General features: G+C 43.9%; 2 protein-coding genes and 1 non-coding gene across 16 annotated transcripts in view; 2 read left to right on the top strand and 1 right to left on the bottom strand.

Annotated features, from left to right (window-relative positions):
• The window catches only part of RPS6KB1 (ribosomal protein S6 kinase B1), a 62,739-nt gene extending 60,381 nt beyond the window's left edge, over nucleotides 1–2,358 (bottom strand). The window contains exon 1 of one of the 5 annotated variants that reach the window (XM_060203857.1): nucleotides 2,098–2,358. In XM_060203857.1, coding sequence (XP_060059840.1) covers nucleotides 2,098–2,238 — 141 coding nt within the window. In that variant the 5' untranslated portion in view covers nucleotides 2,239–2,358. The remainder of the gene's footprint in view (nucleotides 1–2,097) is intronic. The other 4 variants (XM_060203853.1, XM_060203854.1, XM_007533659.3 and 1 more) reach the window with 4 other exon arrangements.
• A 139-nt stretch (nucleotides 2,359–2,497) lies between these two features.
• The window catches only part of TUBD1 (tubulin delta 1), a 30,982-nt gene continuing 19,127 nt past the window's right edge, over nucleotides 2,498–14,352 (top strand). The window contains exons 1-4 of one of the 10 annotated variants that reach the window (XM_060203864.1): nucleotides 2,498–2,744; nucleotides 3,646–3,711; nucleotides 6,447–6,658; nucleotides 12,110–12,257. In XM_060203864.1, the coding sequence (XP_060059847.1) occupies nucleotides 6,478–6,658; nucleotides 12,110–12,257 (329 nt within the window). In that variant the 5' untranslated portion in view covers nucleotides 2,498–2,744; nucleotides 3,646–3,711; nucleotides 6,447–6,477. Of the gene's footprint in view, nucleotides 2,764–3,645; nucleotides 3,767–6,446; nucleotides 6,659–12,109; nucleotides 12,258–14,352 lie in introns of all 10 variants that reach the window. The other 9 variants (XM_060203863.1, XM_060203858.1, XM_060203859.1 and 6 more) reach the window with 9 other exon arrangements.
• Nucleotides 3,850–4,011, top strand: LOC132542147 (U1 spliceosomal RNA). Its single transcript, XR_009553274.1, has one exon. It is a non-coding gene; the product is annotated as a U1 spliceosomal RNA (small nuclear RNA).

Raw genomic sequence — 14,352 nt, 5'->3', positions numbered from 1 at the left:
GACTAGTGATCATTTTCCCAGAATCAGTGACTTAATGTAACAAAACCATTTTTTAACTTAACTTACACTTGGATATTTTTCTCCGAAAAACGAAAGAGTAATATTTCATAAAATGTAATAAACTGGGGGCCGGGTGGTAGACCAGCGGGTTAAATGCACGTGGCACGAAGCGCAAGGACCAACGTGAGTAAGGATCCCAGTTCGAGCTCCTGGCTCCCTACCTGCAGGGGAGTTGCTTCACAAACGGTGAAGCAGGTCTGCAGGTGTCTCTCTCTCCCCCTCTGTCTTCCCCTCCTCTCTCAATTTCTCTGTCCTATCCAACAACAACGACAACAATAATATTAACAACAACAACGATAGACAACAAGGGCAACAAAAGAGAAAAAATGGCCTCCAGGAGCGGTGGATTCTTAGTGCGGGTACCGAGCCCCAGCAATAACCCTGGAGGCAAAAAAAAAAAAAAAGTGATAAACTACTAAGACAGTATTAGTTAAAAAAAAAAAAAAAGTGGGAGTCTGGCGGTAGTGCTGCGGGTTAAGCGCATGTGGCGCAAAGAGGAAGGACCGGTTAGGATCCCGGTTCGAGCCCCCGGCTCCCCACCTGAGGGCAGTTGCTTCACAGGCGGTGAAGCAGGTCTGCAGGTGTCTCTCTGTCTCTCTTCCTCTCTATCTCCCCCTTCTCTCTCAATTTCTCTCTCTCTCTATCCAAAAACAAATAAATAATTTATTTAAAAAATAATAAAATTTTTAAAAGTTGTCATCAAGGGCAACAAAAGGAAAAAAGTATCAACAAGGGCAACAAAAGGGTATAAATAAATAAATATATTTTTTAAAAAGTTTAAGAGGGAGTCAGGCGGTAGCGCAGAGTTGGTTAAGCGCACGTGGCGCAAAGCGCGAGAACCAGCGAAAGGATCCCGGTTCGAGTCCCCGGCTCCCCACCTGCAGGGGAGTCGCTTCACAAGCGGTGAAGCAGGTCTGCAGGTGTCTGTCTTTCTCTCCTCCCTCTCTGTCTTCCCCTCCTCTCTCCATTTCTCTCTGTCCTATCCAACAACGACATCAACAAGAACCACAACAACAATGAAAAAAAAAAAGGGAACATTAATATTGTTTTAAAATTATTTTTAAAAGATTAAAAAAAGTAAAAGAAAAACAAACAAAAACTTTGCATTAGGAAAAACTATTCTAAATTTAGCACCCTAAATTACAGCAAGGAAAGCCCTCACACCACCACTCACAAGTCTCAGCTCAAGCAATTTATTTTCAGCAAATCAAATCACAGCTGTCGACGCTGGGCTTTTTCCACCTCAAAATTACATTAAGTATTCTGAGGAAAAAAAAAAGTAGACATGGGGGGGGGAGAAGGGGGGACAAGGGGATGTAAGCTACAAAAGCCGTGTGTCATGATATATGCTTTAATAATAATAATAAAGTCACACGGAAGGAGACTGAAAGGGAACAAATAAAAGAGCAAACAAACAAACCCTGGAAGATGCAGCGGAGCGCCCCCCCCCCCCCCTTGCTCCCGAAATAAAACTCCTGGTGGCTGTAACAGCAGCGACAGCGCTACTCCCGTCAGAAGTTTTCAGCTGTCACTTCTAACAGCTGAGCGCTTCCTAGGAGAAGTGACAGGCCAAGAAGAGAGATGGTCGCGGGAGGTCTGAAAATTTAACACTTGAAGGAAACCCGTCCGCACCTCACCTGCACTGACGGGACAGCAGAAAGCGCGGTCTCCGCCCCCCCCCCCAGCCCCCAACCCCAACCCAACCCGACCCGCCCTAACAGCACTCACGCCTCGGCCACACTCAAGTGCAACAGACCTAGGAGCTGACCATCCGCAACTCTCCATTCCCCGCACCAACAGGCTGCTCCCCGCAGCGCAGACCTGGAGCAGGGGCGCGACTTGCACCTGCGAACCCCGGCGTGGCCTCACACCTCGAGCCAGGTCTCCCCGCTGCTCGGGTCGCGCGGCGCCTCGGACCCTCCGGAAGCCGACACGCGACTCCCCGGGTCCCCGCGCGCTGGGGCTCGCTGGGCTGCCTGGGCCCGCGCCGCCGCCCCGGCCCTGTCACCCCGGGCCCCCCGGGATCCCGGGCCTCACCCCCTCCTCCAGCTCATCCTCAGAGCCCGCGTCCTCCGGCTGGTCCAGGTCTATGTCAAACACTCCTGCCATGTCCTCAGCTTCCCTGTCTCGGAAGTCAAGCGCTGGGTAAAAGGCGTCCCGCTTCCGTCGTCGCCTCATGGGCCCGGACCCGCCACAGCCACCCCAGCCGCTGCCGCCATCACCGGCTGCTTGGGCTCAGTGCGTCTGCGCCTAGGCCCTAGACTGGCTGCTCAAGTTCAGCACCGGAGCATGCGTATAGTGTTAGGTGAAGCCTAACTGTGGGCAATGAACATGCGTAGAACTATCCCCCGCAACCAATTACTGGCAGAAACATGCGCAGAGCACCAACTGAAGCTTAGCCAGGTAACTAAGGCATGCGCATTGCCATCTAAGGATTTTGATTGACCGTGAGCATGCGTGCCTTCTCTAAAGTGGATAAAATGAAATTGAACATGCGTAATTAACCTTTCTGAGAAAAAACACGCACGCGCGCGCTCACACACGCGCGCGCACAACAAAACTTCTTATGTGGGACATGCGCATTCCATCTCAGTAGATTTTTTTTTTTCCCCCTTAGGTGTTGAAAATGAGGAGCATGCGCGATTTGAGAAGGTTGGACTTCAGTTTCAACAGAACTTGAAACGGTTGGTGCTGAGACTTTCAGTGAGTGTGGTTAATCTGGGAGCTGGCATTGATGTGAGAAGGAAACTTGGCTTAGCTAGTTTTGTTTAGTAGCTTTTCAGTAATCTCATAACCGCAGAGAGCTTGATTCCTTATCTATAAAATAGGAACAGTAGGGAGTCGGGCGGTAGTGCGGGTTAAGCGCGCATGGCGCAAAGCGCAAGGACGGGCCTAAGGATCCCGGTTCGAGCCCCTGGCTCCCCACCTGCAGGGGAGTCCCTTAACAGGAAATGAAGCAGGTCTGAGGTGTCTTTTTCTCCTCTGTCTTCCCCTCCTCTCTCCATTTCCCTCTGTCCTATCCAACAACAACAACAGCTATGACAACAATAACAACTACAACAAGCACAACAAGGGCAACAAAATGGGAAAATTAGCCTCCAGGAGCAGTGGATTCCTAGTGCAGGCACCGAGCCCTAGCAATAACCCTGGAGGCAAAAAAAAAAAAAAAAAAAAAAAAACAGCAACAGTAATACTGTTTTGCAGTTGTTTGAAAATAAGTACTGGGACCGGGTGGTGGCGCACCTGGCTTAGCGCACATGTTACAATGCAGAAGGATCTAGGGTCGAACCCCTGGTCCCCACCTGTAGGGGGGAAAGCTTCACGAGTAGTGAAGCTGGGTTGCAGGTATCTCTCTCTCTTCCTCTCTGTCATGCCCTTCCCTCTCAATTTCTGGCTCTGTCTATCAAATGAAAAAATAAAGATAATAATTTTTTTTTTTTTTTTAAGTACTGAGTCTGATTCACAAACCACAGTTTTCCAGTGCTACCAAGCCTGGTGTAAATTCTTTCATAAATAGTCTCTTTTACTCATATATGTAGTGAAAACTTGTCTTTCATTTCTTCTGGTTTTGTTTGTTTTGCATAGAGACAAATTGAGAAGGGAGATAGATCTGCAGCTATACTTCACCGCTCTTGAAGCTTCCTCCCGCAGGTGGAGTATCTGGCCTTTTTCTAAGCTTCGTCTTTCTTGCCGACCTAGTCGTAGAGTAAGTCATCACTTACAAGAGACAGAATTAATATCAGTTATTTAATGTTTGACTATTGAGCTAACTTAGAAGTTCTGTGGTGTACACTTACCTGGCAGGGAAGATACCATGATCACGAAGGTGGTTTTCCCAGGGCGAGGCTTATCCATTGCACTCCGGATGTGCTGACCCCTGCGATTTCCCCAAAGGTGGGAAACTCAGCTGCATAATTTGTGGTAGTGGGGGACTGCGTTCGCGCTCCCCTGGTAAAAAAAAAAAAAAAATTATGTGGTGCGTAGTATATGTAACTAATTTCTCTCTTTTAAAGATTTTGTTTATTTATGTATGAGGAAGCTAAAAGGAGAAGAGAAAAAAACAGATATAACTCATGCTGCCGGGTATTGAACTCAGGAGTTCAATGCTTTATCCATTGTGTTACCTCCCTAACCACTGCAGCGAGTTTCTTCAGGGTTCATTTTGTTCTGTTCAGTTTTTTTCCCCCTTATATTTTGACAGGACAGAGGGAAATTGAGAGAGGAGGGGAATTAGAGAATGGGAGAGAGAGACCTGCAGCCCAGCTTCGCCACTTGTGAAGCTTGCTTCCTGCAGATGGAGACCAGGGGCTTGAACCTAAGTCTTTGTACGTGGTAAGGTGTATGCTCAACCATCCAGTCCCTGTTCTGTTTGCTTTTTTTATTTTTTATTTTATTTATTTATTTTTTAAAAGATTTTATTTATTTATGAGAAAGAAGGAGAGAGAAAGAACCAGACATCACTCTGGCACATGTGCTGCCGGGGATTGAACTCGGGACCTCTTGCTTGAGAGTCCAAAGCTTTACCACTGCACCGCCTCCTGGACCACTTTTTTATTTTTTTATTCTCTTGTTGCCCTTGTTGTTTTATTGTTGTAGTTATTATTGATGTCGTCATTGTTGGATAGGACAGAGAGAAATGGAGAGAGGAGGGGAAGACAGAGGGGGAGAGAAAGATAGACACCTGCAGACCTGCTTCACTACCTGTGAAGCGACTCCCCTGCAAGTGGAGAACTGGGGGCTCGAACCAGGATCCTTATGCCGGTCCTTGCACTTTGCACCACGTCTGTTTACTTTTAAATGAAAAATTTAGGAAAATAATAGATAGGGGGCTTGGTAGCAGTGCAGCGGGTTAAGCACACATGATGCAAAGCGCCAGGACCAGCATAAGGATCCTGGCTTCTACCCCCAGTACCCCACCTGCAGGGGGTCACTTCGCAAATGGTAAAGCAGATCTGCAGGTGTCTGTCTTTCTCTCCCCCCCTCCCCTCGATTTCTCTAGTCTTATCCAATGATAACAGAAATAACAATAATAACAACAACAAGGGCAACAAAAATGGAAAAAAAATGGCATCCAGGAGCAGTGGATTCATAGTGCAGGCACTGATCCCCAGCAATAAGCTTGGAGGCAAAAAAAAGGGGGGGGGGAATAATAAATACAAATCAGTGGTCTAGGAGGTGGTACAGTGAGTGGATAAAGCATTGGACTCTCAAGCATGAGGTCCTGAGTTCAATCCCTGGCAGCACGTGTACCAGAGTGATACCTGGTTCTTTCTCTCTCCTCTCCTATCTTTCTCATTAATGAATAAGTAAAATTTAAAAAAATAATAATAAGTAAATAAATACAAATCATGACTTGGAAATTGTAGAGCTGTGTACTAATAGATTTGGGTATAGTAAATCCTAAATTCTAAAGCCACACAAAGAGAATAACTTCCTTGATAATCAGTTTCTTTTTTTTTTTTAAGTTAAAATAATCATTTTATTAGTAATGTTTAAAACATTGCATTTTAAAAATAATAAAATTTATTCAGTTACATATATTCAAATTAATTTCATCTGTTTTTAATTTTTAAATGTATCATCTAGGAAATTTTTCACCTCATTATGTGACTCACATGCATTTTTGGATGGAACTGGTTTAGATAATCACTACTTGTTTTTGTACTTATTTTGCATATTTGTTCCTTTTTTTTTATTTATTTAAGAAAGGATTAATTAACAAAACCATAGGGTAGGAGGGGTACAATTCCACACAATTCCCACCACCCAGTCTCCATATCCTACCCCCTCCCCTGATAGCTTTCCCATTCTCTGTGCCTCTGGGAGCATGGACCCAGGGTCATTGTGGGTTGCAGAAGGTGGAAGGTCTGGCTTCTGTAATTGCTTCCCCGCTGAACATGGGCGTTGACTCCCAGTCTGTCTCTCTCTTTCCCTAGTAGGGTGGGTCTCTGGGGAAGCGGAGCTCCAGGACACATTGGTGGGGTCTTCAATCCAGGGAAGCCTGGCCGGCATCCTGATGGCATCTGGAACCTGGTGACTGAAAAGAGAGTTAACATACGAAGCCAAACAAATTGTTGAGCAATGACAATCAGTTTCTTAGACAACACAACCGCTTTATTTCATCTGTAAGAACATATACACATATGACATATATAGGTGTGTTTGTGTTATTTATGAAAGAGAGAGAGAGAGCACCAGAGCATCACTCTAGTACATGCTGTACTGGAGATCTCATGCTTGAAACTCCAATGGATTATCCACTGTGCTGTCTCACAGCTGCTTAAATTGTGTTTTTATTGATGTTCTGACTTGATAGTAACATATGGGATTTTTAGTTGTTCTTATTAGTAATGTGGTTCTCAAAGTATCTTTTTTTTCTATTACAGGTTACTAATTGTTTTTTGAGGGACTAGTTTGATGGTCAGTATGTCAATAGTAACAGTACAACTTGGTCAGTGTGGCAATCAAATTGGTTTTGAAGTGTTTAATACTTTATTGAACGACTCACACAGTCCTCAAGGACTCTGCTGTAAAAGAGAGAATGAGTTATATCAAGTCTCTTGCAAAGAAAGGTTCTTCAGTGAGGAGGAAAATGGAGGTATGTACGTTCTACACTTCTCTACATTACTCTAGTTCAGACACCTCTCCACATGGTGTCTAAATGCCATCCCTTCCTGTCTTTCTAAACCATGCCATCCTTTGTTTCTGTGTTGATATCCTTTGCCTTGGACTGGAAAAATAGTTCCATCTGGGGAAGGAGAGACAGTATAGTGATTATGCAAAGAGACTGTCCTGCTTGAGGCTCTAAGATCTGTAGTTTACTCCCCCTGTACCACCATCAGCCAGAGCTGAGCAGTGTTCTGATTAAAATAAATAAAGAGAAAAAGAAGGGGCTGGGTAGTGGCACACCTGGTTAGTGCACATGTTCAGTGTGCAAAGACCTGGGTTCGAACCGCCAGTCCCCACCTACAGGGGGGAAGATTTGCAAGTGGTGAAGCAGGTCTTCAGGTGTCTCTCTGTCTCTCCTTCTTTATCTCTCCCTCCTGTCTCTATTTCTAGCTGTCTCTATCCAAAAAGATAATACAAAAAAAAAAAAATTCATTTGGATCATCCATTATTGGGGCTGGGTGGTGGTACACCTAGTTGAACGCACATGTTAGAATGCACAAGAACCCAAGTATGAGCCCACCCCCCCCCACTTGGCAGGGGGAGAGCTTTGCAAATGGTGAAGTAGGGCTACAGGTGTCTCTGTCTCTCTCCTTCAATCATCCCCTTCCCTCTCAATTTCTGACTGTCTCTATCCAATAAATAAATAAAGATTTAAAAAAATAATAGTGCATTATTTGCCATCCATGTGACCCAGGTTCCAGCTAGGTCATTAGAAAAAATTTCAGTGTTGTGGTTCCTTTTCATCTCTTTGCCTCTCTCTGAAAATTTCAGCCTGGAGCAATGAAGCCCCAGAAATTTAAAAAAAATAATAAATTAAAAAGTCTTTGTCTCAGGAGTCGGGCTGTAGCGCAGCGGGTTAAGCGCAGGTGGCGCAAAGCACAAGGACCGGCATAAAGATCCCGGTTCGAACCCCGGCTCCCCACCTGCAGGGGAGTCGCTTCACAGGCGGTGAAGCAGGTCTGCAGGTGTCTATCTTTCTCTCCTCCTCTCTGTCTTCCCCTCCTCTCTCCATTTCTCTCTGTCCTATCCAACAATGACAACAACAATAATAACTACAACAATAAAACAACAAGGGCAACAAAAGGGAATAAATAAATAAAATAAAATAAATTAAAAAAAAAAAGTCTTTGTCTCTCCAATGGCATATTCCTTGAAAGAAATGAACATGATGGGCTGAGGGTAGATAGCATAATGGTTTTGCAAAGAGACTTACGTTAAAAAAAAAAAAGGCTTAGAACTTGTCAGCCTAGAGAGTTGGGCGGTAGCACAGTGGGTTAAGCACACGTGGCACAAAGCACAAGAACCAACTTAAGGTTCCTGGTTGAAGCCCCCGGCTCCCCACCTGCAGGGGAGTCGCTTCACATGCGTGAAGCAGGTCTGCACGTGTCTCTCTGTCTCTTCCTCCTCCCTCAATTTCTCTCTGTCTCTATCCAACAATAAATAAATAATTTTTTTTTTAAAATTAAAGAAAAAAAATTGAAAAAAAAAAAAAAAGCCTAAAATCAAGCAAACAGGGTGTCTAAATAGTTCACTTGGATAGTGTGCTGCTTTGCCATGTTCACAACCCTAGTTCCAGCCCAACCTTCATTGCATTAAAGGAAGCTTTGGTGCTATAGTCACTTTCACTCTCTGCCTCTCTGTCTCTATCCAAAAATCAAACCGGGGTCTGGTGGTAGTGCAGCCAGTTAAGGGCACGTGGCACAAAGCACAAGGACCTGCATAAGGATCTCGGTTCAAGCTCCCCACCTGCAGGGGAGCCGCTTCACAGGCGGTGAAGCAGGTCTGCAGGTGTCTTTCTCTCCCCCTGTCTTCTGCTCCTCTCTTCATTTCTCTCTGTCCTATCCAACGACGACATTAATAACAACAACAATAATAATAACTACAACAACGATAAAAGGGCAAAAAATAGCCTCCAGGAGCAGTGGATTCTTAGTGCAGGCACCAAGCCAAGCCCCAGCAGTAACCGTGGAGACAAAAATAAATACATACATAAATAAATAATAAAAATCAAATCAAACAAGACTTACCTTTTGACTAGACTTTGCTTTTTTCTTTTCTTTTTTTTTTTTTTACCACAATACTGCTCAGCTGTGGTTTATGGTGGTTGGGGATTGAACCTGGAACCTTGGTGCCTCTGACAGTGTCTTTGCATCATCATTATGCTATATATCCCCACCCCCAACGTTATTTTTTCTTTTTTGCTTTCTCATACAGTATTTTCAAAGGAGAATCCTCTTTAACTATCTGAAATCTCTGCCCTACAACACCTATAAATCTGTTCTAAGAAAAATTTCCAGTAGTCTGCTAGTTTCCATGTCAATGACTTTTTGTTTATGATTTACTTAAATTCTGTACTAGATTTGGTAATATAACTAACTATAAAATACCCTCCTTAATGCTCCTCCTTTGTCTTTGAATTTTTCTTCCCCTGTGGTTATATCTTAAGGTTTTCTGCGTCCTCACTTGTAAAATCCTCTCTGGGTCATTTCAGTCACTCTTATTATAATTTGCTGTATCATTTAAACTCTGTAACATAGCCTGTCTTCCAGACAATGAGTGAATATTTCTACCTATATCTCCCCTGTGCACTTCAAATTCAACATCTCCATACCCAAGGATATTAATTATCTTTCCCTTAAAATTTAAGCTAAGGGAGTCGAGTGGTAGCACAGCAGGTTAAGCGCACTTGGTATAAGGATACTGGTTCAAGCCCCCGGCACTTCACAAGCAGTGAAGCAGGTCTGCCGATGTCTTTCTCTCCCCCTCTCTGTCTACCCCTCCTCTCTCCATTACTCTCTGTCCTATCCAACAACAACGACAACAATAATAATAAAACAAGGGCAACAAAAGGGAATAAATAAATACATACAATTTAAAATTTTTTTAAAAATTAAAGGGGCCAGGTAGCAGCACAGCGGGTTAAGCACACATGGTGCAAAACGCAAGGACGGGTGTAGGGATCCCAGTTTGAGCCCCAGCTCTCTACCTGCAGGGGCGTCACTTCACAAACAGTGAAGCAAGTCTGCAGGTGTCTATCTTTCTCTCCCCCTTTCTGTCTTCCCCTCCTCTCTCCATTTCTCTGTCCTAGCCAACAACAACAATAACTAAAACAATAAAAAACAAAAGGGGGCGGATGGGCAACAAAAAAGGGGGGGGAATGGCCTCCAGGAGCAATGGATTCCTAGTGCAGGCACCAAGCTCCAGCAATAACCCTGCAGGCAAAAAAAAAAAGGGGAGGGAGTCAAGCGGTAGCCCAGCGGGTTAAGCGCACGTGGCACAAAGCGCAAGGACCCGCATAAGGATCCCAGTTCGAGTCCCCAGCTCCCCACCTGATGGGAGACGATTCACAAGTGGTAAAGCAGGTCTTCAGGTGTCTATCTCTCCCCGTCTTCCCTTCCTCGTATTTCTCTCTGTTCTAGCCAACAATGACGACATCAATAACAACAATAATGACTACAACAATAAAACAACAAGGGCAACAAAAGGGAGTAAATAAATAAGGTTTTCTTTTTTTTATTTTTATTATTTATTTTACCTTTTGTTGCCCTTGTAGTTATTGTTGTTGATGATGATGTCATCGTTGTTGGATAGGACAGAGAGAAATGGAAAGAGGAGGGGAAGGCAGAGGGGGAGGGAAAGAGAGACACGTGTAGCCCTGCTTCACCACTCTGAAGTGACCCCCTGCAGGTGGGGAACCAGGGCTCCAACTGGGATCCTTATGCCGGTCCTTGCACTTCGTGCCACCTGTGCTTAACCGGCTGCACTACCACCCGACTCCCAATAAATAAGTATTAAAAATTAAAAAAAACTTAGGCTATTACTGCCCATATACCCTCAAACATTTGCTTAATTTCCTTCCTATTTTTCTCTTGAAACTCTTCTCCCTTTCCATCTCCTTTGTCATTGCATTTGTTCTGTCTCTATCTTCTCTCTCTCCAAAGCTGTTTCAAGACACTCCTGAAATTCCTTGCTTAAAGTCTTGTCTCTCTCATTTGTTCACACTGCTGTATTGGGGACATCCGATAGAGCATACATTACCATAGATGAGGCCCCAACCACCACATGGGAACTCCTCACAAAGGGTAAGCACTGCTCAGCTCTGACTTATGGTGGTGTTGGGGATTGAACCTGGGACCTCAAACCTTAGGCATAAAAGTTTTTTGCAGGGAGTCGGGCTGTAGCGCAGTGGGCTAAGCGCAGGTGGCGCAAAGCACAAGGACCGGCATAAGGATACCGGTTCGAACCCCGGCTCCCCACCTGCAGGGGAGTCACTTCACAGGCGGTGAAGCAGGTCTGCAGGTGTCTATCTTTCTCTCCTCCTCTCTGTCTTCCCCTCCCTCTCTCCATTTCTCTCTGTCCTATCCAACAACAATAATAATAACTACAACAATAAAACAACAAGGGCAACAAAAGGGAATAAATAAATAAAATAAATATAAAAATATATATTTAAAAAAAAAAAAAAGTTTTTTGCAGAGAGTTGGGTGGTAGCACAGTGGGTTAAGTGCACATGGTGCAAAGAGCAAGGACCAGCTTAAGGATTCCGGTTCAAGCGCCCGGCTCCCTGTCTGCAGGGGAGTCGTTTCACAGGCAGTGAAGCAGGTCTACAGGTGTCTTTCTCTTCCCCTCTCTGTCTTCCCCTCCTCTCTCCATTTCTTTCTGTCCTATCCAACAACGACGACATCAATAACAACCATAACTACAACAACAACAATAAACAAGGGCAGGGCAACAAAAGGAAATAAATAAATATTAAAAAAAAAAACAAGGGCAACAAAAGGGAAAATAAATAAATATTTTAAAAGTTAAAGTTTTTTGCATAACCGTTATGCTATCTCCCCGGTTCTGGCCATGGTATTTTGTCTCTCTGAACATGCTACTCTGTTAAAGTGAATTGGTTGAAGCAGGGGTAGATAGCAAAGAACCTATCTCATGCCTGAGGCTCCAAAGTCCCAGGTTCAATCCTCCCCACACCACCATAAACCAGACCTGCACAGTGCTCTGGTAAAAATAAAGTGGACTTGTCATAGGTCCTAACATATCATATTGCGATTAAAGATTGTGTTTTCTCTCTCCCACTAGTCCTTCTTCTGAATTGAAGTTGGCTTCATCTCTGGCTTCCCAGCAAAGTACATATAAGCATTCAAAAGTTGTTTATAAACCTGACGAAGTGATACTTCAGCCCACATCAATCCCTACTGCGTAACAGAATTATAAACCACCTCTCTATACTGACAACTTCAGTTTCTGAGCAGTATAACAAATCTTTCTGTCCTCAACCTTGGGATTTTTTTATTTTTCAAGCTTAGAATTTTATGCTCTGAGTTAACCCAAATAAGATGTATAAAATATTTTTCTTTTGATTACTTTCACCCTCTAGTTCCCATTGCTCGGGCTGTACTTGTTGACATGGAACCTAAAGTTATCAATCAAACACTATCAAAGGCAGCCCAGTCTGGCCGATGGAAATATGGTCAACATTCATACTTCTGTCAAAAACAAGGCTCAGGAAACAACTGGGCATATGGGTAAGAATAATTCCTCGTGATTTTTATTTTAGATATGGCTCTACAAGACCAGCAAGATAGCTTGCCCAGAAAGGGGCCTGCTTTGTCACACATGTAACCTGGGTTCAAAGCCCAAGCTCCTGTGACACTGGGAGGAGCTTTATTTTGTTCTCTCTGTTTCTCTCAGTCAGTAAAACTCAGCCTGAAGCATTAAGCCATGACAATGAAAAAATAAAAGACATAATGTTATAGAGGTAGCACAGTGGTTTAGTAGACTTTCAAGCTTGAGGTTCCAAGGTCCCAAGTTTAATTCCCTATAGCACCATAAGTGAGAGCTGAGCAGTGTGCACTGGTTAAAAATAAATAAATAGGGTAGGGGATATAGCATAATACTTATGCAGAGACTTTCATGCCTGAGGCTCCAAAGTTCCAGGTTCAGTCCCCTACACCGCCATAAGCCAGAGCTGAACAGTGCTGTGGTTAAATAAAGAGAAGAAAGAGGGAGTCCGGCGGTAGCACAGCGGGTTAAACACAGGTGGTGCCAAGCGCAAGGACCAGCTTAAGGATCCCAGTTCGAGCCCCCGGCTCCCCACCTGCAGGGGAATCGCTTCACAGGCGGTGAAGCAGGTCTGCAGGTGTCTTATCTTTCTCTCCCCCTCTCTGTCTTCCCTTCCTCTCTCCATTTCTGTCCTATCTAACAACAATGACATCAATAACAACAACAATAATAACTACAATAAAAAACAAGGGCAACAAAAGGGAAAATGAATAAATATTAAAGAAAGAATAAATAAACAAATAAATATAGCTATACAATTATATTAGGAGACAATAAAGTCACAATTGATAACCAAGCAGGAAATATTAAAATTACTATTTTAAAATTTAGAGTGTGGCTGTGGCTCAGAAGGTGAATAAATAGTTGGACTCTCAAGCTTGAGGTCCCTGCATGTACCAGGGTGATGTTTCTCCTCTCTCATCCCCTCTCCCCCTCTCACTTTGTCTCATTAATAAATAAATATGTTTTAAAAAATTAGAGTGGGGCTGGGGAGACAATATAGTGGTTATGCAAAAGACTTTCATGCCTGAGGCTCCAAGCTCCCAGGTTCAATCCCCAGCACCAAGGTAAGCCAGAGCTGAGCATTGCTCTGGTGTTACTTTGTCTTTCTGTATCTCTCTTACTAAAATAAAATAAAATGTAACAAAAAAATCAGAAGGGGCTGGGCAGTGACACACCAGGATAAGCATATTACTAGCCACAAGGACCTGTGTGAGAATCCCAGTTGGAGCCTCCAGCTCCCCACCTACAGAAAGATAGACACCTGCAGACCTGCTTCCCCAATTCTGAAGTGAGTGACCCCCCTGCAAGTGGAAAACCAGGGTCTCGAACCTGAGTCCTTTTGCAGGCCCTTGCACTTCACACCATATGCATTTAACCCACTGCACTACCACACACCCCTCTGATTCTTCCTTTTTATCCCACTTTCGTCTCAACTTCTCTGTCCTAGCAAATTAAATAAATAAATAAAAGGGGGGGAAAGCCAGAGCTAAGCAGTGCTCTGGTAAAAATTAAAACCACAAAAAGAAAAAAAGTCCCAATTTCTAGAACTTCCAAAAATTCTGATTTAATTGATTTAAGATAAAGTTCATATGTTGGGATTATTTTTTTAGCTTTTTTTAACTTTATTTTTTTAAATATATTTATTTCCTTTTGTTTGCCCTTGTTTTCTTTTTTTTTTTTATTGTTGTAATTATTGTTGGATAGGACTGAGAGAAATGGAGAGTTGAGGGGAAGACAGAGAGGGGGAGAGAAAGATAGACACCTGCAGACCTTCTTCAACACTTATGAAGTGACTCCCCTGCAGGTGGGGATCCGGGGGCTCAAACCAGGATCCTTATGCTGGTACTTACGCTTTGCACCACCTGTGCTTAACCCGCTGTGCTCCCATCTGACTCCCTATTTTATTTTTGAGAGAGATAGCAGAGGGAGAAAGACGGAGAGAAACACCAGAGCACTGCTCAGCTCTGGCTTACGGTGGTGCGGAGGATTGAACCTGGGACTTTGAAGCCTTAGGTATGACAGTCTCTGCATAACCACTATGCTAACTACCCTCAC

The sequence above is a fragment of the Erinaceus europaeus genome, chromosome 12 (genome assembly GCF_950295315.1).
Source record: "Erinaceus europaeus chromosome 12, mEriEur2.1, whole genome shotgun sequence".
Classification (NCBI taxonomy): domain Eukaryota; kingdom Metazoa; phylum Chordata; class Mammalia; order Eulipotyphla; family Erinaceidae; genus Erinaceus; species Erinaceus europaeus.
The sequence above is the reverse complement of the archived record's forward strand: the minus strand, read 5'-3'. Positions and strand labels throughout refer to the sequence as shown.